The sequence below is a fragment of the Haliotis rubra genome, unplaced genomic scaffold, assembly GCF_003918875.1.
Source record: "Haliotis rubra isolate DU_JTF1 unplaced genomic scaffold, ASM391887v1 Scf116, whole genome shotgun sequence".
In the NCBI taxonomy this organism is placed as follows: domain Eukaryota; kingdom Metazoa; phylum Mollusca; class Gastropoda; order Lepetellida; family Haliotidae; genus Haliotis; species Haliotis rubra.
In genome coordinates, this window is record NW_025765070.1 from 1,201,567 (window position 1) to 1,226,067 (window position 24,501).

The 24,501-nt window shown below is 39.4% G+C and overlaps 2 protein-coding genes across 2 annotated transcripts in view; both read right to left on the minus strand.

Moving 5' to 3' along the window:
• The window catches only part of LOC124256317 (fibropellin-1-like), a 78,308-nt gene extending 72,701 nt beyond the window's left edge, over positions 1-5,607 (minus strand). The window contains exons 1-2 of the mRNA XM_046690297.1: positions 5,378-5,607; positions 115-161 (exon numbers count right to left, since the gene is read on the minus strand). Coding sequence (XP_046546253.1) covers positions 115-161; positions 5,378-5,427 — 97 coding nt within the window. The 5' untranslated portion in view covers positions 5,428-5,607. The remainder of the gene's footprint in view (positions 1-114; positions 162-5,377) is intronic.
• A 215-nt stretch (positions 5,608-5,822) lies between these two features.
• Positions 5,823-20,690, minus strand: LOC124255974. Its single transcript, XM_046689927.1, has 6 exons — positions 20,613-20,690; positions 18,418-18,545; positions 14,056-14,205; positions 9,585-9,625; positions 8,518-8,549; positions 5,823-5,933 (listed from the first exon to the last, which is right to left on the minus strand). The coding sequence occupies exons 1-6, from the start codon at positions 20,688-20,690 to the stop codon at positions 5,823-5,825; spliced, it is 540 nt and encodes a 179-aa protein (XP_046545883.1).
• Between the last annotated feature and the right edge of the window lie 3,811 nt (positions 20,691-24,501).

Consider the following 24,501-nt stretch of genomic DNA (forward strand, 5'->3'; position numbering starts at 1 on the left):
GACCTTGCCTCCCAGCTGTGTTATACATGTTCCCCTGGTATATTCCCCTCCCCTGGTATATTCCCCTCCCTGCCATGGACAGTTGCAGAGTCTGATATTGCTTCACAAACTCACCTTTATTAGTAATACTTGCAGTGACACAAATGTTTTTGTTGATGCTACTGCAACAAACAAGAAACTGCATCATAATTATACTACCCATCAAAAGTTAAGATACGGTTACATCGAAGATGAAGTTCTCCACTAACTTGGGGGAACCATCTGCATACCTTATGCAGATGAATTGCACAAGGACCATGGATCAATTTTCTTTAAAAGCATGTGCAAATATCGTGCATGTGAACGGCTGCGTATTGGTGTAAAGTTTTGTTAAGAATTCGCCAATTTTCATGGAGTTTCATGATTAATTGAACTCATGAAAAAAACATTTTCAACGTGACGAATATGTTTTACAACACATCAGTTCATGTGTAAATAGTACCTTTAAACATTATGGAATATTTAGCAAAATCTAGTTGACTGAAGTAAGCGGCTACATTTACATTAGTGAGTCTAAACTTTTGATGGGTAGTATAGAACAATTACACTGTAGTTGCACAGGGGTTGTAGTGAGTTATCAGGAAAGTAAAATGACGTCAGCAGTATTTCAGCCATATAGTGACCATGAGAGTTTAACATGAATAAAGAGAAACAAATACAGTAGATAAATAACAGTACAATATCAAGGATGTCACAGATTTAGATTTGTAATTAATATGTTACCATAAAACGATACATTAGGCACACAAGTACAAGAGAAAAATGTTCTATAGATTGCCAACAACTGAATTTAGGCACAATACAAGAGACCATGTGTATTCTACACATATTTACGATTAAAAACGTGGTAGGGTTAAATATACTTTGAAAGACTTGGTTTACATGCCCTCTCAGGGGGACAATACGTTTACAATATGTTAATCCCCTTTCAGGATGCAGTCACAAACATTATCAGTTACTAATTTAATCTGCCAATCATAAAATACCATTTATCTATTTACAAAGCCTTTTAATCAAAGTTTTTCGTTTAATTAATTCAATGAGAATTAACTTTATAAAAAGGGTCCGTTACTGTTTTTTAAGTCAAATTTTCATCCTTTGTGATGAAAAAAATAAATGCAGGCAAGCAGGGCATGCTTGACCATGGTTCTTTCATCACAAGGAGTATACACCGGAGGATCAGTACCCTTTAATAAATATTCATGAGTATAATTTGAATGACCAATACGGCAGCGTTGCATAATGTCCTCTTCAAATCTGGATTAACATCCACGAAATGTTTTATGCTTTCTCAAAATCAAAGTGTTAGTTAGTTAGTTAGTTTCCCGGAAAACACATCGACTATTTGTAATTAGGTTCGTTCGATGGTTTTACACACTACAGCTTGTTAAAGGTATTGGTGTGTAATTAGAAGTATGTGTATGATCCAAGCCAGGTTTTTTTTACAGGGACTACTAAGGCATTTTGCCACGAAGCTCCATATTTGATGAAATATATACATCCGTGCATAAAATAAGCATCACCCTGTATTTTTACCAATTAATTTTATCTGAAATGGAATTCTAAACTCTTTCCCAAAACCTTTATAATTTGATAGAGCAAGCAGTTAACATCTCAAAAACGAAATCATTGAAATTACCATGTACTTTAATTAGGATAATTGCCTATATTTAAAACAGGTGTATTTCTGTCCTATAACAAGTGACCTTACTTTGAAAAGTGAAAGTAATAATTGATTGTTCTGTGGCCTATAATATAGTTATTTATTGTGAATGGATAAAAGTTTGTAAACTAAGATATAAGTTACAGTCACACTAAAAAGAAGTAAAATTTGAAAATGCAGTAAAAGTTGCTTCACAAACAAAACAAATAGATTTTATCTGTAATTATCTGTATCCGGCAAGGAGAAGAATTTATTCAATACAATAAACTCAGAATCTAAAAGATTTATTCCAAACTTTTGTTAATGTGGCCTTTTTTAGTTTTTGTCAGTTAGCAGTCTGATGATTTGTTGGAATTTTTGACATTCGGGTTCTTCCTGATTATGCATAATTAAAGTTTACTTGATGTGTAAATGTCATCTTGGTATATAAGAGAATTGTCATTTTTAGTCAAAACTTAATTTAATTGTGTAGTTTGAGCAGGAGAGGAATAGTTATTTTGGGTAAAAATTCAGTTCCATCACATTTTCATCAACATATTCTTTCATAAAGAATAGAAAAGGTTATGGTATTTGTAAAACTGTCATTGGATAAAGCTTCTTTAACTATAGGTTGATTAAACTGATAGCTATACCCTAACGTTTCTGTAGCATCACATCGTATTTTTATAATAGGGTGGTGCTTAATTAACGCACGGGTGTATATAATCTGAAGGTGTTTCCAGACAGGATTCAGGCAAATACTTCAAAAGCTGATAAAGAATATTATCTTCCCTTGATGCTGTATCATGAGCTTGCTCAAAGGTTGTATGTAGCTCATGTAATGGAAATAATTTATTTTAATTGTCGCCATTGTCTGGCTTTGAATGTTTCCTTTTCTTCTCCTATGGAAACATAGTTTCCGGAAAACGCCTATTCTGTTAAAACTTCCGTCGAGCCTTGGCATTTCAAATGTAAGTTATTGTAAATTATAGACTGCAGGATGTCGGTGAATATGTTTCTGCTTCCTTCCTACCCTCCCTGGACCTGTTTGCATTCCTTATTACAGCATGATTTATGAATATGTGGATTGGCAGAGGACTTTGGTATTGTTTGGTAAAATTCCTTCTTTGTAAGTTGATCATCGCCAGGCTTGATAGTTTTGAGAATTGTAGGGAAGTGATCACTGCCACATAGGTCATCATGGACCGTCCATTCAACTTCATTATACAAGGTGTAATCGGTGAATGCCAGATCTAGGGCAGAATATGTTCCAGTAGCTGGATGTAAATAGGTGGTTGAATCATCATTAAATATTCATAGGCTATTCTCTGAAATAGATTCCGTAAGGATTTTCCCTTTAGTATTAGTATGGACACATCCCCCAAAGATCCAGATGTAGACTGGGGACGCGGGTAGAGTGGCTGAAATAACAGGTTTTTCTGACTACGCCCATGTCAAGACTAATATGCAGTAGAAGACCTTACTACAGAGCAGATGACAGCAGCGGAATACGCGATATTCAACGGAGATGAAGACTGATGTGTGAATAGTTTTTTCGCATCAAGGTATAAAATGCTTTTTTCATATTTAAGTTTCAATATTTTCTATTCCCTTTGTCACACAGGGCCTGATCTGGATGAAGCAGGATGTGTCACAGTTTGCTCATTTGTAATCATTCTCACAGTCTGTAGCCTCATAGAGGTCACCGCAGCGATTACATAGCACAGAGTTACGACATGAATTAGAACCATGACCACAAAGTTGACATTTGTAACATCGGAGTGGACTAGGAACATACACGTCCATCCCAACATCAAAATTACCTGCTTTGATTGACTGCGAAAGGGATGATCGAGTAAATGTCAGAGATCGATATTTGTTTGACATACTGCTGCCGTAACACGCTGATTTGCAAGCTCTGCAACAATGTCCTCCTTAGACATATCACAGAGACAACAGTTCTGTCACGTATGATACCACAGCAATATGTGCACAGACACAGCAGCCTCAAGATTTGCAAACATTTTGAAAAACCTAAGATTCGGATATTGCTGTCTTCGTGCTCCCTCCACCAGAGGTGAACCACAATACATTTTCTTTACTTCTCCACAAATCTCACAGACAGCTTTAGAAATAACCCAAGTGTTGAGTGTAATCTGTAGATATTCGAAAGCTTCAAGGCAGGAAACAAGGATTCATGTTGGTTTGTTGTTTAACGCCGAATATTTCAGCTATATATGGCGACAGTTTGTGAATAATCAAGCCTGGACCAGGCAATCTTGTGATCAACAGCATGAGCATCAATCTACTGAGTTGGGATACGATGACACGTGTCAACCAAGTCAGCGAGCCTGACCACCTGATCCCGTTAGTCGCATCGTATGACAAGCATGGGTTACTGAAGACCAATTCTAACCCGCATCTTCACGGGCCTTGGGGAAACAAGGATGCTTCCCAACTTCTTCAACGTTTAAAGAATTATTTTCAGTTGAACGATCTAGTTTTTCTAGAGGTATTTCGAGATGAACCAACTTGTTGGAGAGGCAGTATGAAAGCAAAATGATTCGGCAGCCCTACTCCAAAGCCACCACCGAGTGTCAACGAGGACAGTGTCAGATTACATGAGATATCCAAGATGTTAACTCCAGGGATACAGGTGTGTCATACTTGAGCCAATATCATACATGTATAAGTTTACTGACTTCAAATCACTCACTTATGGTCAATTACTTTAAGGAGAATACTAGACAATTGCAATAATTTGCTGGGTGAAAGATAAAGTCATCAGAAACATGTACCCCAAGTGTTATTTCAAAAAATATGCTTTATTATGTTTTAATCGCGAAAACAGTTTCTGTTATGTGGACTTCGGCCATTTTGCATATTCCTCTGGAACTCACGTGACCTTTCCGCTCGTGACGTCATATGTGACTAGAGTCCGCCATATTGCCAAAGAACAAGCGCTACAGCAATACAAAGCGTGTTGTTTCTGTCGCTTTTGTAAATGCTACGATGGTGTGTTCCGTTGCCTGGGGATGCACGGAATCATCGAACAATGGAAAGAGTCACAATTTCTTACGTTTTCCAAGTAAAGAGACAGATTTAGGCAGGAGAAATGTTCCGATCATTCCGAGTCGGGCGCATATGAAAGAGACATGCACACATGGGGTATGAAAATCCCAAAGCTAGGCTGAAGAAGGAAGAAGTACCCACGAGATTCATATATACTCCATCATTCCCTGTTACAACCTACTGTCAGTGGTAGTTTTAGCATAAATTAAATCAAGTCCGATTGCCAGTTGAATTGCCCCAGCTACAAAATGCCCCAGCAAATATGGTCAGGGGGGTACTCAAAATGCCCCAATTTATTTAAAATGATTAAATATAGGCCATAAGGGACCGTTCATAATTTATTGCTAGGGGGTGATGATGATTTTTATGGAGAAGCATGTACAATGTGAATGACCCCCTATTCTCCTTTAACATCAGGTGTTACCTTTGCTCATTCTTTAGCATCCCCACAATTGCGTTAATGTTTGGGGCTAAAGTTTGAGCCTATTAATTAGCTGAGAAGTATGTTTACAAGTAAACTCTATTTCAAGATAATTTTACTGAACTTATGTAAGACAAGTGACTATTGGAATTTATATGATTGAAACTGATTTCAGGGTGTCTGACTATGTGTGCAACACATACCTGACGGTCGCCTCCAAACTCAGGCACATTGAGTATACACCAGGTGCCATGGTGTCCAGCTTTATAGCAGCATGGTATTGAAGTGTCCCAGGGGCACTGGTGAAGGGTCCTGTCCACTCCAAGAGCTGACCAGCATTTTTCCCCCTTACTGAAGACACTTGAAAGCTGAAGTAGACGTTTATACAACCAAACACACAGCCACATCTGAAACTGGAACTTTGATTATCGGCACAAAATTGGTTCACGAGAGCAAATGTACATGGTACTGCTAAGATGAAATATTTGGAAGATCTCGTTGGTTCTACTGGAATATATGTTAGTTAAATAATCATGGCATAAGGAAACTTTAATCCTTTTCGTGCTGCAGAGGTTAGGTTCGGTTGACAAGATGTTCAGATATTCTTGGAACCTATTATATTGGTGATACGATTTCCAGCCAGCTAATTCAGTAGCAGACACACCTTGTTATAACCGGTATAGACATGATGCACGTATCCTCATACTGGCATTGGTAGGTGGTATTGCTTGGTACATAAGCAAACAGTCTGGATTCCGTCTGCAGAACAAAAGGCAAAAATATAGTCCTTTATCTGTTTGAACTGAATCCCGGGGAAGACATTTCAAAGTTTGGGTCCGGTGAACAGTCATGTTTTGATTCGCCGTTTGCTGCCAAGCTTGCACAAACCACCTGACACATTGACACTCAGCCAATGTGGTTCATGTCTACACATCTTCTAAATGTTGACAAACTTAATATACTTGAGTAACCATATAATTCATGGTGCATGCATCCCTATTTGTAGCGCTTACTGCCCCTAATCTACTTTCACAAGATGCATGAAACAGTCCTCAGTATGTCTTAAAACAGATATCACGGACAGTATTATAATATGTTAGTTAAATTAGATGTTGTCGGAAAAAAAGCATGGGGTTTCAAATATCAAGAATATATTATTTTCTTTTGGTCATGGTTTTGTTTGGAAGTGTTGGTCAGACTGAATGGTTCTTAAGCGTATTTATCACTAGTTTTAACAATTGTTTTACACAAACATTTATCACTTTTAAAGTAATTGCATATAAAACAAAAACGCTTGTACATGTTTGAACCCAAGCAGAAACCATTCGTCAAAACGCAACATGGTCCCGATAATAACGCAGCTGTCCGAAAACTTTATACTAATCGTCCATTTTGCAAAAGGTGAAAAACGTAATTCTGGGACATTGGTCCAAACGCACGTGCATGATGGTGCCATATAAATACCGATGTTAGGCAGAACAAGCATGTTGTAACCAAAAAAACACCACTAATATGCCAAGACCTATGCAAGCGCAACGGGACAGGGCGATGGGTATGGCCAATCTGGAGGCTGCACAACGTAAGCTGGCAGGAACCTTCAACTGCAACCAGGCCACCATAAGCAAATTGATCACCCACTACCAGCAAACAGGCCAGAACCGAGAACTTGGTATGGTTGGTATGCGAGCCTACCGCCCCTTCCGTGGAAAGGCCTTGACTCATCTACATCGTCAACGCACACTGCAATGGGCACGAACTGTACGTCCATGGCAGCAACATGACTGGGAGAGAGTGCTCTTTACAGATGAAAGTCGGTTCAGTCGGTTTAGAAACGATGACTGAGTTCGAGTTTCTCGACACAGAGGAGAGCGATTGGCGCCAAACTGCGTTCAACAAGCTCATCCGTTCGATGGAGAAGGCGTCATGATATGGGATGGCATGTGTGACAAGAGAACAACAACCCTGATTATCTTCAGAAGAAATCTGAATGCCCAGTGATACAGGGATGGTCTTGAGACCTTTTGTGGTGCCCTTTATTCGACAACAGCCAAGAGGAGTCCTTTTGCTACACGACAACGCAAGGCCTCACACAGCCAGAATTGTTCGAGAATACCTGCACAACGTTAACGTCAACATATTGCCTTGGTCAGCGCGTTCTCGAGACCTGAACCCAATTGACCATATATGGTCATATATATGGGATCATGTTGATCGTCAGCGGGTGAGGAGACGTGTGTTGGCGTGTATGGATGCCCAGTGTGATCACTTTCCCTATTGATGACGTGTCCCTTGACTCCTGTCTCATTATGTGATTCTTTATGCACCTTTTGAATGAACTCTGATTTGTGAATTTATTAATTTCGACCCCTTGACTCTTTCTTAATGAATTGCGGCAAATGCACGACCAGCATTGCAAAGAATTTTCAGTCAAATTATTGGAAAATGATTTCTGTTTCTATAATGATTATTGTAAATCGCACATACGTCTTTGTTTCTATTGTTGGTCAAGTGAAGTCGGTGATAACTTTCTTTTGCCCAGTAGTTTATATTCAATGTTTCAGAGTTAGTTGACATAAGAACCCTTCTGGTTAGGTATGAACATAGTCAGTAGTAAGTGAGAAAATAGACGTATGCTGAACTTATTATGGATTTGTGAACTTGAAACTATGCATGATATTTGGAGGAGATGGCGTATCGATAAGACACTACGATTTTGTTCATTATGAAAATTACTAAGAAATATCCACTTCTATCATATTAACTCTATATGTCTATATAACAGGTGCAGCATACAAACAAACATATACTATTCTGTGCCAACCACAGTATTTTGACAACACATATTTCTTTCAGGGCTTCGAGCATATGCACTGAAAACATGTTTCATAGAACCTGTGGACAAGCTTTTCTTTCCACCCTTTTCTGGCTTAAAACACATCATTCTTACAAATTGCCATAATTCCTGTATTATGATTGCAAACTCATCTTCAGAATTTTCAACAGAAGACTTTAACTGTCAACTTCTCAAATTGTTAAATAATAGTTCTGACAGTCAGCATATAGTTGTTGATCTTGTTAAACGTCCTTCTTTCCAATGTGTGCAAGAGTTATCATTAACCTTTTTACATGTATCCTTTCTCACTCTCCCCACACACACACACACTCTCTCTCTCTCTCTCTCTCTCTCTCTCTCTCTCTCTCTCTCTCTCTCTCTCTCTCTCTCTCTCTCTCTCTCTCTCTCTCTCTCTCTCTCTCTCTCTCTCTCTCTCTCTCTCTCTCTCTCTCTCTCTCTCTCTCTCTCTCTCTCTCACACACACACACACACACCAGGATCCTAACTTACCGGATGTTTCAATTCAGTAAATGGCTCCCTTTCTGAAACGTAGAACATTAAATTCAATGTAAGGTTTATTCAGAAACGCTTAAGGTTATTCAAAATTTGTAGAATATATTATAACAGAAGTTAAGACAGTAAATATATTAATCTCCATATTAATCTAATCATTCAACTTATTCCGTATATATATACATTGACTGTAAGATATGTATGTGTGTGTATATATATATATATATATATATATATATATATATATATATATATATATACACACACACACACACATATCTTACATATATATATATATATATATACACACACACACATACATATCTTACAGTCAATGTCTACAATCAGGCAATGTGTACAATGACTGATTTAACCAATAATCCCTCTTCAACAGTCAGTCAATCTGTACAATATTTGGGTTAATTAATCAGGCAATGTACACAATGCCTGGCAATTTCAGACAATGTACACAATGACTGAGTGAATCAGGCAATGTACACATTGACTGGTTATTTCAGTCATTGTACACATTGCCTGATTGTAGACACTGACTGTAACATACATACATACATACATACATACATACATACATACATACATACATACATACATACATACATACATACATACATACATACATACATACATACATACATATATAAGATCTTGATATAAAGGAGATTTGGCAAGAAGAAATATCTGGACTCATATTTTATATATTTAGTGCTTATACACCTACAGAAAGCACCGTCACCTATCCACATAGCACATGCTAATGAAAATACCTTTTCGAATATTGCAGTGTGATCAAAGAAGAAACAAACGAATACCAATGTTATATATTATTATCGTGTGAAACCTGACAGTTTCATAAGATACGAGTTTAATTCTAAAGCCATGTTAGCATTCATGGAAACACTAGATTATAACGTGAATAAATAAAACCAAATAATATGTTACACAAATTAATGAATCGTTTAAGTAATGTCCCGGTTCTGTCGATGGCAACTATAGAAGTCATGATAAGTGTGGGATAACATGTCTGCATGTTTGCGCTACATTACCTCTGACTTGAATCACAAAGCTCCTTTCTGCACTCTCTTGTCTGCAAGTTAATTCAGTAAGTGTTGTAATTAATGTTATCTGAGACTTATAGATCCTGCAATACTGGTACAACAAAACAATCTTACTGGCACCAGGACTTCGAATGGACTAGTTGATGGCAGTTGACAAACAGATGTAATTCTGCATGTGAGGATCATCAATGTCAACCAATGTTGGGGAGGATACAAAATATTTTCCTTTTCTGTTATCTGTCACAAAGTAGACTTATTAACTATCACCAGCACATGCCATTTTCAAGAATGGAATAATACTACCTCTAACATTTCATTGCCTTTTACCCGAGTTATCTCCCCTTGCGGAAGCGAGGGAACCTAATAATGTTTCCAAGGATACCTTAAAAGGAAGGTACTCTGGGATTCCTGTGGGAAAGATGAGTTGGCCTAATCCTGAAGTGTTATAGGTAGTAATCGTAGAATTATTATCATTGTTGATAATGTACAAACTTCTTACGGATACACTTGAGTGACGGAGCCCTCATAATGCTTCGTGGGCCCAGAGTGGCGGCAACACAAGTAAGGAAATAGCCATAAGCAACAGAGACTAATGTTAACTGATATGACAAACAGACATGCGTGTGATTGTTGTGACAACACTTGAAGTCCTTCTTGAGATTAACCTACTGGTGATCATGTATCATGACATCATCGGTTGACAGTACATCTGATGACGGCACAATGACATCACTTCACATTCATTGCTCATCCACGAGGCGTGAATGTAGGTTTCTCCCTGACTGGATAATCACCACTCACCAGTATAAACTTAGTCACCATTTGAGGTGTTAGACTCAAGTTGTGCAGCAAGAAAGATTCGTGCGTTCACGGCAAGCTACCTCAGGCCTGGGTTAAAGTATAACTCAATGCAAGGTGTGTCTGCTTGTCCAGGCAGTTGTCCAACACACGAGTGTCCAGTCCGTGTGTATGTGTCCAAACCTGTGGATTCAACCATCCCCAAACGGCTGATGCAGAAGTCCTGATAGTACTACTGTTAAATTCCACTTCGTAGTGATAATTAAGTTGCTTCCTAAATCTCAAACTAACAAAGCAAACTGGTGAGTATAGGGACTTTCCCCACGTGGATCTTTCTTTGGCGTGTACTGAAGCTAGAGCTGTGCCACATGCTGTGAAATCTAAAAGGTTTCTCAGCCGCATTTTCCTGACGCCCAAGACAAACCAACAATTGAGCCATTGAACGTTGTTGATAACGTGATAAACCCCACATACGCCCTTCTTTAATGGAGAGATGGCCCTGCACCTTGAAAGCAACGATGGGGACTTGTCTGAAAGATGTGCATTTTCCGTAGTATAAGTGTCTTTTGTCTGTACGGCCCAGCTGATTCGGGTACTTAAGGGAATACAGACCAGTATTAATCTGTGGAGGACTGGAAATGTGCTCTTGGTCCGGTATTTAAGAGCGACGCTTACAGACATTTAATTTCCAATGCAGTCATCCTGCTCCAGGAGCGGAGTCATGGAATCCCCAAAGAAGATCTCTAACGCCGACAACTTGTCTGCAAAAGTATAGCCTGCAGAGAAGTGTCCTTCAGGTCGAAATCAAAGTCCAGATTAATCAGAATCCTCTAAAAAGTCTTCCCTAGAGAGCTCCATAGCACCTGTAGGCTTGTCTCTGCAATCCCTTTTAACTGACAAAGTATATCAGTCCATGTAGCCGGTGCGATCTCTAAACGTTGACTGGCTCATGTGGACCAAGCACTCTGTTGACAACCTTTCGAATGCGAATGCTTTCTATGACCCCAGGCAGGCGTGCGGTCTGGGATAGCTATATTCATATTTAATATTCCCCCGATGATGTGATGGTAGCCGCTGGCATCCTCGCCCATGACATAGGCTCAATGCCTGTTATTTTCGTTGGAGGTGTTACATGCTGATCCATATGTCCATCAAACTCACATTAAAGATGGTAATATTTGGTAGCAAATGTGGTTAATCAGGGGCATTGATTTAGGAATGGAATTTAGGTGTGGAATGTCTGAATCATAATAATGGTGAACATTCATATTTCTGTTTTCCGTTTCAGGTTTTTGTGTTGCTGTCATCCCTACACATAATGTAATGCTACGTACATCTCAGCATTTATCCCCAATGAACAGAGTCGTCATATGTTATATCTGGGATTACACTTTCTTTGGAAACCGCAGTGGCTGAGCGGGTTAGGCGTCTGACTCTGTGTGCTGGCGATTAGGTGCCTGACTCTGAGGGTGTGGGTTCGAATCCCGCATGGGACTCAACTCAACAAAAGTACAAAATCTGTACTTTACTTAGAAAGTGTAAACCCAAATATACTGAATTACAAAAGAAACGTCGCTGGAGATTGTTTTTTAAAGTGGTTTAATGAAAACAGGTTCCTGGGTTGGAGACGTCACAAAATAGATCGGTCATACGACCACGATTCATGTTTTCCTCAAACTTGACTTCCGGTGTATATTGATACTCCATTGATACTTAAATGTCATTTCCAATATTACGACGTCTCTTTTGCCTTCAGTATATATGTTACATTTGACCACTTTCTAAATGGTATTGTGTATTCATAACAGTGTCGTCAACTCAAAGTTCACCTGGACTGTGGACACGTAAATGCATCTGTCACAGCGTTGAAGGCAATGGTTATTAGAAGCACCTTCAGAATACAGTATCACACATTCTCATTAGGATGATATCTGTTTTAGGTGACAGCTATCCTACTGAGCTATTCCCACACTGTTAACTTTACTGCAAATATACCTTCTGCAAGTTACATCATTCATAAGATGTTACAGAAATGTCCAGAACCGACAGAAACGTACGAAGGTAACGGGAAGCCTCCTTCGGTCAAAGGTGTTTGGGATCCCAGGGTAACCATGGAACCATGTGAAATCAGTCTGTTTTGTAAGGTTGTAAGTTAGTGGGATTGGGTATTTTTTAAACATTACTTTCCACCGAATAACCAAAGTGCAAGGATGTACAATGCAATAGAATGTGCAGTAGAATGTACATAATTGGAATAAGGATCAGGATCGGAAGATAGGGAATACAGAGAGGGGGCTTCAACTGGAGTGCGAGTGAGTGAGTGAGTTAAGTTTTATTTAGCAATATTCCAGGGGGACGCCAGAAATGGGCTTCACACACTGTAGCCATGAGGGGAATCGAACTCGGGCCTTCTGCGTGACGAACGAACGATTTAACCACTAGTCCGCCCCACTTTAACTTGAAATTGATGCAGTGTTCCATCATTCCCGGGTTGTACTAACAGTCTTTGGGTAAGATCATATTGGACTGATTTGGGGTGGGAGGTTGCTCTTTCGTGTATTTGTTACAATGAATGCAACTTTGGCTTGGTGTTTGAATTGAGAGTTGCTCATTAAATATGTGCAAGAGGTCTATATATCTTACCAAGGAAACAGGACATGACACAGAATGAGTGACTGGAATTGGGAGGCATTATTTTTCGGTTGATGACTTTGGCAAATGAAACGTCATATTGGTCATAATGCTGAGTGTCATTGGGTTTTAGCCAGCCAATCGTTTGTCCTAGCCTGCATTTAAGGTTTAGATAGTGATTTATTTTTAGTAAAGTGAGCAATTATGTCTTATACTATAAGCAGTTCTGTTTTCGACTACGACTGTTAATTATTCTTTCACACAGACATCAGCTGTTATTTGCATTGGCACCCTGGTTTTAAGAACTTCGTGTATGTAACTTCAGATGGTTTAACAAAGAAAGGTTTTCCACTGTGTGTTGTTCCTGGTATCTGTTGCCTCACATGTGTACATGTATTACAGAAGATTTTTGTTTGTTTTTTTGCAAAATGATGTCAACAAAACATATCACAACTAACTGGTCGTTATTTCAATCAGAGGCATCAGTGGTGTAGAGACAATCAGCACTTTGATAATCGACGTTGGTGCTGAGCTTATTATTTCTTACGAATCGAGATTCACTCTCAACATCCATGATTGAAGGTACTTAGCCTGGAGATATCCAAATGAGCATTTTCTGGATGATCATCTCGTAAAGTATGATCGTTTCTGGGTGGTTCCATTATGGTATCTGGTGGTATCTCAATAACTGACGGCAATGCGCCCCGTATTGTGCAACAGTATCCGATATTTAACCGATATTAGTGACGTTCGCTGCCAAACACAACATTTTGAATCTGACCCTAAACTTCTTTAATGACTTGCATGACACCATTTCATGACACCCACTATATGAGCCCATTTGATCTGATCGCCAACTCCCCAACAGATATGACCCTATATTTCCCATTTGTCAATACCATATGGCTCGGAAGATATGCCATGATCATTCAACTATTCCCTACACGCACACAAGGTGTGACACAATAGTTTCGTATTCACTTGTTTAGCACTGTTGAAGAATGAACATTATCTGAAGGAAGGGACCTACCCGTTAATATCTGAGGCTCGTACCATCAACATGTACGAACCAATGTCGTCCCGCGTCGGGCGCCATACCACCTGTCTGGCTCCACCAGTCCCAGGCACCAAACCCAGGTTAGCCACTGGGAAACTCGTCAGATAAAACTGGTCGACAGCTCTAAAAATACAGAAAGTATAAATTAGTTGTCACAATCAAAGTAAATTTTGTTTTAAAAGGCAAGCACAATACATCAAGTGAGTGGAGGTCTTGCGCAGGCTAAGCAGGAGGTAATTGAAATTCCAGTTCACTGAGATAAACGTGCATGAGTGATGCTCCAGTGCACTGAGATAAACGTGGATGAGTGAAGCTCCATTTCACTGAGATAAACGTGCATCAGTGAAGCTCCCGTTCACTGAGATAAATGTGGATGAGTGAAGCTCCAGTTCACTGAGATAAACGTGCATCAGTGAAGCTCCAGTTCACTGAGATAAACGTGCATAAGTGATGCTCCATTTCACTGAGATAAACGTGCATGAGTGATGATCCAGTTCACTGAGATGAACGTGCACAAGTGAAGCTCCAGGTCACTGTCATAAACAGGCATGACTGAAGCTCTATTTCACTGATATAAACGTGCATGAGAGAAGCTCAATTTCACTGAGATAAACGTGCATGAGACAAGCTCCAGTTCACTGAGACAAACAGGCATGAGTGAAGCTCCAGTTCACTGAGATAAACGTGCACAAGTGAAGCTCCAGTTCACCGAGACAAACAGGCATGAGTGAAGCTCCAGTTCACTGAGACAAACAGGCATGAGTGAAGCTCCATTTCACCGAGACAAACAGGCATGAGTGAAGCTCCAGTTCACTGAAATATACGTGCACCAGTGAAGCTCCAGTTCACCGAAACAAACAGGCATGAGTGAAGCTCCAGTTCACCGAGACAAACAGGCATGAGTGAAGCTCCAGTTCACTGAGACAAACAGGTATGAGTGAAGCTCCATTTCACCGAGACAAACAGGCATGAATGAAGCTCCAGTTCACTGAAATATACGTGCACCAGTGAAGCTCCAGTTCACCGAAATAAACAGGCATGAGTGAAGCTCCAGTTCACTGAGACAAACAGGCATGAGTGAAGCTCCAGTTCACCGAGACAAACACGCATGAGTAAAGCTCCACCTCACTGAGACAAACAGGCATGGGTGAAGCTCCAGGTCACTGAGACAAACACGCAAGAGTGAAGCTCCACTTCACTGAGACAAACGTGCACCAGTGAAGCTCCAGTTCACTGTCATAAACAGGCATGAGTGAAGCTCCACCTCCTTGAGACAAACAGGCATGAGTGAAGCTCCAGGTCACTGAGACAAACAGGCATGGGTGAAGCTCCATTTCACTGAGACAAATGTGCACCAGTGATGCTCCAGTTTACTGAGACAAACAGGCATTAGTGAAGCTCCAGGTCACTGTGGTAAACGTGCACCAGTGAAGCTCCAGTTCACCGAATGAATGAGGCGTGAGTGACGCTCTAGTACACTACTATTTTTAGATGTATCCAAGCCCAGTATTTGTGATAAGAGCCAGTTACGTTTCAATAGTGGCAAAAATAAAGGTATTGCAAAAATTGCTCAATATTACGTTTACATTTCAAATATGTTCTAACAAATTATGCACATTCATGTTAGTATACACAGACCGCTGTCTATATTTGTTTGTTGGTTTAGTTGTTTGTTGCCTGACGCCGCAATATTCCTGCTATATGGCCGGCGGCGATCTGTAATCAAGTCTGGACCAGAAAATCCGGTGATCAACATCATGAGTATTGATCTACGCATCTGGGATACGATGGCATGTGCCAACCAGCCCGACCCCGTTAGTCGCCTCTTAGGACAATCACGGGTCACTGAAAATTGACCCCTATCTTCCCACTGCCTATAGTTAGCATGCCATTGCAACCGCATCGAAAAATCAGACCAAAGCTCTTGATTCAATTGTAGTGTAGACATTGGTTCAAACAGTAACGTCGGTGAACTTTCAGCTTCATTTATTCAGTTCTAGATAATTGACAAACAGTTGTGAGCAACAGGAATCCACCAGAAACCTGTGCCTGAACATATTGGCAGCAGACCCAAAACCTCGCATGGACGTTTGCATCAATCGCTCTCCAATTTGCAGTGAAAGTTCACCTGGTTTAGAGCCAACTGCCACCGACATTTCTGAACCTGATTCTTCTCTTTTCATGGCAGATTTCTCTGAAGATCTTGTTTATATTTTTATATTTTGTTTTACCATATTTATGATGAAATATGTAATTTACCATCAGAAAAAAGGAGGCGAATGAAACAACGAAATGTATCTTTTCCTAAAAAATGAAATTGATTTAAATAATGGACTGATTTTTTTCATTTCAACTTAATTGTGAGTATGTTTGTTTGTTTTAAACATATTTTATTTACAAAAGACAAATAGTGCACAAGTGCATCGCTAATGGTCGCCTTCTCCCTAAAGAAGTGTTTACTTCAAGCAACTTTACATAGTTTTCAAACCATCGAAAGATAGCAATTGCACACCAATGAAAAACAGTTTCAGTGTGAATCTAACTGAAACAAGAAAATACAAGAAAGCCAATGTCGATTTGGAGAACATTCAAATTGAAATACAAGACCAAGAAAGAAAAAAAATTTTTTTCCAAATTGTTGACTCCCTTCAAAGAAAGTGAAACGGAAAAACAGATAAAGAAACAAAATTAAAACAGAAAAACATCACAGGCAAACCAAGTAAAGAGGTAATGGTGATCTTAATAAACGGCCTCCAATGTATGCCAATGAAAGGTTCTGGAAACAGTTGGTGGTCCGAAATCGGCAACAGTAACCTAGAGGCATCATGGATCCGTAAGTCATTGTAATGCATGAGAAAATAACTGTGCCACGACAGATTGCCTGAAAAGTCCAAATCTTATACATCACCAGAGCCTGATTGTATTCCAAACCAGTATTGGAAACTGTTATTTTGTGTCCAAACACCATTACTTCACTGTTTCATATCTTTTGGATACAGGGGATGTTACTCCATGGTTCTGCAAAAGAGAGATGAATCATCTAACATCCCTCACCCCCTAACATGTCTTCACAGGGTGTTTGACATATATTGCTCTTCCAACGACATAATTTATAGAGAGCAGGAGGGGGCGATGAAGGGATGTTGGTGGTGCAAAAATCAAGTTATTGTAAAAACAGAAAATATTTCTGAACTGATGAAAACATACCAGCATGTGAGCTGGATTGACTACAAAAACGTATATGACTCTGTCCCTCACGAATGGATTCTGGAGACTCCCGACTGTATTGACCTCCGTGAGTGAGATGCACTCGCAAGGGTTGAAAGGACAGGTTCTCCTTGTCGAGACATTTTTGACTTTTCAAATCTTGCAATCCATCGAAATCTCCACAGCAATTGCCATGTCGTTTATTGATCAAATCTGAATTTTCTTCCACGATTACACACATACATACATCACATGCACCATAATTTGCACGTATAGCATGCATTATACGTGTACAGACAACGCATGCATCATACGTGGACAGGTAGCATGTGCATCATACATGTACACACATAGCATGCATTATATACTACCCATCAAAAGTTTAGACTCACTAGTGTAAATGTAGCCACTTACTTGTCCACTGTTCTAAACTAGCTTTTTTGCAAAATATTCCATACTGTTTAAAGGTACTGTTTAGTTATGAACTGGTGTATTGTAAAACATATTCGTAACATTGAAAAGATTATTGTCATGAGTTCAGTAAATGATTAAAATCTGTGAAAATTGGCGAATTCTTAACAAAACTTTACACCAAAACGAATCTGTTCACATGCACGACATTTGCTCATGCCTTTCGCAATTTGAAGCATCATCCTTGTGCAATTCATCTGCATAAGGTTTTCAGTTGGTTCCCCCAAGTTGGTGGAGAAATTCATCTTCGATGTAACCACATACATATACATAACATATAGTGAGTGCTTTAAGTGAGTCTAAACTTTTGATGGGTAGTATACATGTATAGAGAGCACATGCATCATGTATGCACAGACAGCACGTGCATTACATATGTACAAACAACACATGAATCATACATACACACACATAGCATGCATTTTATATGTACAAACATCACATGCATTATAGGCGTACAGACACCACCTGCATTATGTTTACATCACATGGTATGAAGGGTGTGGTATCACACCTCCTGTTTTTCATCAGGACGCTTTGCAGATCAGAGTATAAATGTTACAGTGCTCTGGTTAACAAACCCAGTTGCTGACATAAGGTTTAAAGGCAAGCATAATTTATTCCAACTTGTGTATGGTATGTGAGGTTAGACGGTACCTGTATCCTTGTGCTGCCAGGCTTATGTTCAGAGGGGCGTATGCATCAATGATAAAGCGATGTTGATTAGCTGGTGTTGGATCTACAAATACAGGCCCATTCCAACTGTCGACGGTGATAATCATGAACTAGAACAAATGATTTCAAACATGTACAGTACAAAAAGCATTCGTGTAAGCATTTTTAATTGTCAATACTACAGTTAATTGCATGTCCTGCCAAATATACTCTTAGTAGGTAGGGAATAACTGGGAATAAATGGTTCCAAAATTGCAAGAGACATTAGCTTCCTTTGGTGGGGTGTATATGATAACATTAAAGAATGAGGATACACATTACAACCGGCAGTGAATTTGACTTCCATAGTACGCTGACGTCTGCCGCTTTCCAGCATGGAAAGAGCTCTCCACATATTGTCAGTGCATCGTGCGCAAACAATCAATTAAATCAAGTAAATCACAACTGCATGATAAGTAGAATTTATATAATTGGCAGAAATCATGGTCCACGGAGATGAATCAGCCTTCCTTGAATGTGAAGGATTGACTCCATTTACATATGTGGCATGTGCAAACTAGAGATTGTGGTTTTGTGTTAAATGTTACAGACATAATCTTTCTTTCTTTCAATAGATGGCAACGCTTATCATTGTTCTAATCATTTTGCCAATATTTGGAGTTAACATTTACATTTTATGATCCTCAATTTTGTCAAAGAGTATATCCAGAGGCTATCATAGTTCACTTTCTTTCAAAGTTTAACATAGACAGCCACATCATGACAGAATTGATGTGGGTTAGTCTAGTTAAATTGTTCTTGTTGCATAATTGGTTCATCTTTATTTCAGTACTTAATTGGTCTTCTGTTTTGATTAAAAATTTAAGTGCTCACTTGTACGAGGCTGATATGTTACATTTACACTTACAAGAAACTTGGCAACTAATCTCGTTTGGGTAACTAAAGACGTCTGGGGTGAAATGGAGCCACGTTTACAGCGTCAACTGAATCCTCCAACAAACAAAGCTGCCAAATACTTCCTTGGGTGAGTGAGTGAGTTTAGTTTTACGCCGCACTCAGCAATATTCCAGCTATATGGCGGCGGTCTGTAAATAATCGAGTCTGGACCAGACAATCCAGTGATCAACAGCATGAGCATCGATCTGCGCAATTGGGAACCAATGACATGTGTCAACCAAGTCAGCGAGCCTGACCACCCGATCCCGTTAGTCGCCTCTTACGACAAGCATAGTCGCCTTTTACGACAAGCATGGGTTACTGAAGACCAATTCTAACCCGGGACCTTCACGGGGACATGGAATGATCTTTACCAGGATTTTCATCGACGTGTAGTGGCCTTAAGTTGTGAATCGAAGGTGTCAGGCCTGCGTTAATTCACAATACAGACACACTCGCTACTGACTGTGGTTCATTTAGATATGCTTTGCTATTATGGTTGATTGCTAGCATACCTTAAAACAGTTGTCGTTCCATGTAATAACATTCCTTCGCAGCAGTTAGAGTTTAACACTGATTCTCTTTGCTCTTTTGCCTTTCACTCACGAAATGCATTCAATTGATTGTTGATTTGAAGCACATGAGGGAGAGATGTTTGTGACAAGAGGGTAGGAGATGATAATTTGTCACTTATATAGATATAGAATGGATATACCAACATAACATAATAGAATGTCTTTCGAATTGCACTGACTATATTTACGAGGTATCATGATCAGGTTTCTTAATACCATGCTATGTCTTTACCATACATAAATGATCATGTGATGAATATGTACAGGATACTACCCAAATCTTTTATATTTGACACTAGGCATCGTGACATGCCCTTGAAGAGATGTGGTGTTAGAAGTCAGTTCACAAATTCAGTATCGCGTATGTCCACCATTGGTGTTGATGTAGGCTTGACAACGAGGACGCAAAGACGACACTAAGTGATTGATGAAAGCTTGGGGAATGTTGTTCCATGTCTGAACCAACGTTTGTCCAAATTCAGCTAACGTCAATGGCTGAATCTGGGCTTGACGCAAACGTAACTCCATTTCATCCCAAGCAGGCTCGATAGATGACAGGTAAGGAGAAACTCCATGGGAGTACTGGAATGTTCTTCTGTCTCAGGACATCTGTCACAACATGAGCGACATGAGGACGGGCATTATCTTGCTGAAGCGTGAAGTTACGTCTTTGTCCACAAATGAACGGCTGCACATGAGGCCTAGTGAGCTCATCCCTGTATCGCAGACATGTAAGATGGCCATTGACAATGACAAGTTGTGATATCCCCCCATACCATAACGCTTATTGCCACCAAACTGTCGACGTTGAATAACGCATGCGTCAGCATACCGTTCACTTCGCCGTCTGTACACCCTTGCCCTGCCATCTGAGCTGTCCAGATGAAATCTCAAGTCGTCAGTGAACAAAACACCATCCCAATCTTGTCTTCTGTACTGTAGATGTGGTCTGCACCAAGCAAGACGTGCCTGTCGGTAACGTTGGAGCGAAATTGGACGTATTGCAGGCCATCGGGGCCGGGCCGGTAGCAGTCTGGAATCGATTCCTTAGATGAGTCAGCCGAATGTGGTTGTCTTGCAAATGTGACGTCACTCGTGGACGGCCGTTCCGAGGCAAATCTCTCCTGTTCATATTATGTTGAAAACGTCGCCATAGATATGAGATCGTTTTTCGATGGACCACAAACGGCCACGTCTGGCCACGCGGAGACGCTGATTTGCTGCAAGCCGTGACATGACGTAAGTTCGTCACATCAAATTTCAGGAAAGTGCATGTTTTTTAGGATTTTCAACTTTTATTTTATGCAAGTTTATGTTATGCACGGTCACTTTTTCCGTTAGTATATAACACATTAGTCAATATAACTGACAATCTGGTACACTGATTCTCTTCCTAACAAAGGCTTACCCTTACCTGTATGGATACTTGACTGAGATATTTGAAGTATGGCTTGAGAGTCGATCCCCCAACAGAGATAGCTTTGCGATTGTAGTCAGTCACAGTGATAGCTAATGCACTCCATCCATTATTGGTAAAACCAAGAGATTCAAATGCGATGATTTCTAATCTACAGTTCTGAAAGAAAAACAAAAGAATACAGACACAACTTTTTGGTTAAATTATGATGTTAACAAAATATCAACAAATACTATTTTAAAAAACAACTACATACTGAACAAAAGAGAAATGATTTATATTGAAAATGGGTAGTACAAGGTAGTTAATTTGAAGTATTATCAACAATGATAATAATTCTCAAAATACTTCTGACACTTGATTGCCTTATTTGCTGAAACTTGTTTCTGATCGACAGGTATAACTTTTAGCAATTTTTAAAAGACCATGAACTTGTGTTGTCTTTTCTGCTAGTGGTCTACCCAAGCGCTATTGTGCTTTCGTGGATTTTCAAAAGGCATTTGACTATGTTAATAGGCAAGCTCTTTGGTTTAAACTCTATTCTTTGGGTATGAGTTCTAAATTTCTATCATTAATCAAAAATATATACATGGATGTGTCCTCTTGTGTTACACTTCCTCGAAATAGGTATTCAGAATTCTTTTCATCAAGTATAGGTGTCAGGCATGGGGAAAATTTATCGCCTATATTATTTTCATTGTTTATATATGATATTGTGTCTGATCTCTCTGCTTGCAATGATATTGGCATGACAGTGTTTTACATTAAGTTATTTATGTTATTATTTGCTGATGATATGGTCTTGCTCAGTGAATCCATCGAGGGCTTACAACGTGGTCTTGTTTTTTTACAGAGATTTTGCGACAAGTAGGCCATCACTGTTAATACAGATCAAACTAAGGTTGTTATTTTCAGTAAAGGGGGTAGATTGTCCAAGAGAGAAATCTGGTATTATGGTGATCAGGTACTAGAAAATGTTAAAAATTTCAAATATTTGGGTATTGTCTTCTCAGCAACAGGTAGTTTTTCCAAGGCACAACAGACTCTATCGGAGCAGGCTATGACATCCTTATTTTCGTTACAACGAATATTGTTGTCCAATCCATATATATCCCCTGCACAGCAGTATCAATTGTTTAAAAGCTTAGTACTGCCAGTTTTATGCTATGGTTGTGAAGTTTGGGGATTTATGGAAGCGCCAGCTATCGAAAGTTCCATTTAAAGTTTATTAATCAGGTTCTGCGTGTTAAAAGTTCAACACGATCAGCTTTTGTCTATGGTGAAATGGGCGTACTGCCATTGCTGACTATTAGATTGTTACGCATTGTGAAATATTGGATTAAGATTATCACCTGTGACGAAAGCCGATATATAAGCATTATATATAGGGCTCTAGTCGACAAAGCTTGGCAGAATCCAACATATACGACATAGGTTACTCTCATTAGAGACTTGTTGTTTCAGTATGGATATGGTTTTATTTGGTTACAACAGAAATTGACTCTAAATTGTACAGGATTTATAAGTGCTTTTAGACAAAGGGCTATTGATATACATTCACAAATGTGGAAAAATAATCTAAGTTCACTTAGTGAAACAAGAATATATTTGCTGATCAAGTCATCACTTACCATGGAAAAGTATTTATCTCAAACTGATATCATAAACTATAGGGTACACTTGACACGACTACGATTATCTTCTCATTCACTTATGATTGAGAAAAGAAGATGGGCTCGACCAAAATAAGCTTTAGAAAACCGAATATGTCCTTTCTGCAAAAATGACATGGAGGATGAATATCATGTTATCATGGTTTGTCCTAAGTATTTGACATTTAGACGTCGCTACCTACCTCTGGAGGTATACAAGTCTCCAAACATGATGAAGTTTATAAAAATTTTACAAACTAAAGTTGAAGTATTAACCTTCAACTTAGCTAAATTTGTTTATCATATATTTCAGGTAAAGCAAAACTATAATTTGAATTATCCATGAATGTTTATCTTCTTCCTAGTGCTATCTTTTGTCACGAAAAGTCTTTGTAAGGGGGTTTGGTGGGGGGAGGGGGGAGGCGGATGTTGGCAATGCGCTTTTGAAAGTATGTTAAATGTATTTTTCATGTTGGCCGTTGGCCTATTAAAGAAATAAACACTCTGTAAGAGCTATCCCTCAAGCGTGGAAACCTCAGTTTGTCATAGGGTACGTTCATTGGGATTCCCATGGGAGGGATTGGTATGCCACTACCTCAAATGATAGAGGTAGTATTCTGAGAATTATTATCTTTGTTGATAATACTTCGAATTTCTTGCGAATAAGTCCCTCTAACATTTGATTTTCGAATCCCACGTAGGCTTGGTGGGCTGAGAGTGCCCAGATTAGGAAGACAACCATACAACTCACAAATCTAGATGTTTACTGATAAGACAAATAGACCTCTCTTGATGCCCTATTTAATAATTTTGGTGGACTATGACTTTATCTCCGGTTCACGTTACTTTTGATGACGTCACAATGACGTCACGTCCGGTTAATATCTCGTCCACTCTAATGAAGACCTAGTCATATTACTGATTAGATATAACCTGCTTCCATTTTTAGTTGTAGTCTATCATTTGTGTAAGACACAACTACATGCGGCAAGAGAGGCTTCTCGGATCACAACAATCAACCTCAGGCCCATGTTGAATATAACCTCATCCTCAGTGATAACTGTTTCTTCATCTCTCATTGTATCTCATCTCTCCACTGGAATCTGTCTCATTTATAGCCATATAGAGAAGATGTTGAAGCTCTGAGTGACTGAGGAAACGCTGTCTGGCATTGGTTGCCTGAGAAACGTTGGCCAATGAGGAATACGTACAGGTTGTTGTACAAATAGAGATAGTAGATCGTGTCGGTCTACCTTCCCCCCCGAGACGTCGTCATGACCACTCAATCAACAGCATCTTTTTCGAGCGTGATAGGGCATCTGCAGGTTGATCTTCTCTGGGATGAGTCTGGTCAAACTATTGCATTCCAGACTGTCCACTGGATCGTACAGTTCTCTCGTAAGTTCCACGAGGATCTCCGAATCTGTAGCTACACGCAACTACAATGACGTTGTTCGTGGCAGCTAGTAGGGAGGAATTCCTGAGC

What these genes read in the sequence shown, in the direction of transcription:
- LOC124255974 (XM_046689927.1), bottom strand. Translation starts at nt 20,690, where the DNA reads ATGGCCATCTTACATGTCTGCGATACAGGGATGAGCTCACTAGGCCTC. An exon ending in CTTTGTGATTCAAGTCAGAG is followed by an intron (nt 8,550 to 9,584) that starts GTAATGTAGCGC and finishes TCTACGTTTCAG; the next exon opens with AAAGGGAGCCATTTACTGAA. An exon ending in TTACTGAATTGAAACATCCG is followed by an intron (nt 5,934 to 8,517) that starts GTAAGTTAGGAT and finishes TTTGTTCTGCAG; the next exon opens with ACGGAATCCAGACTGTTTGC.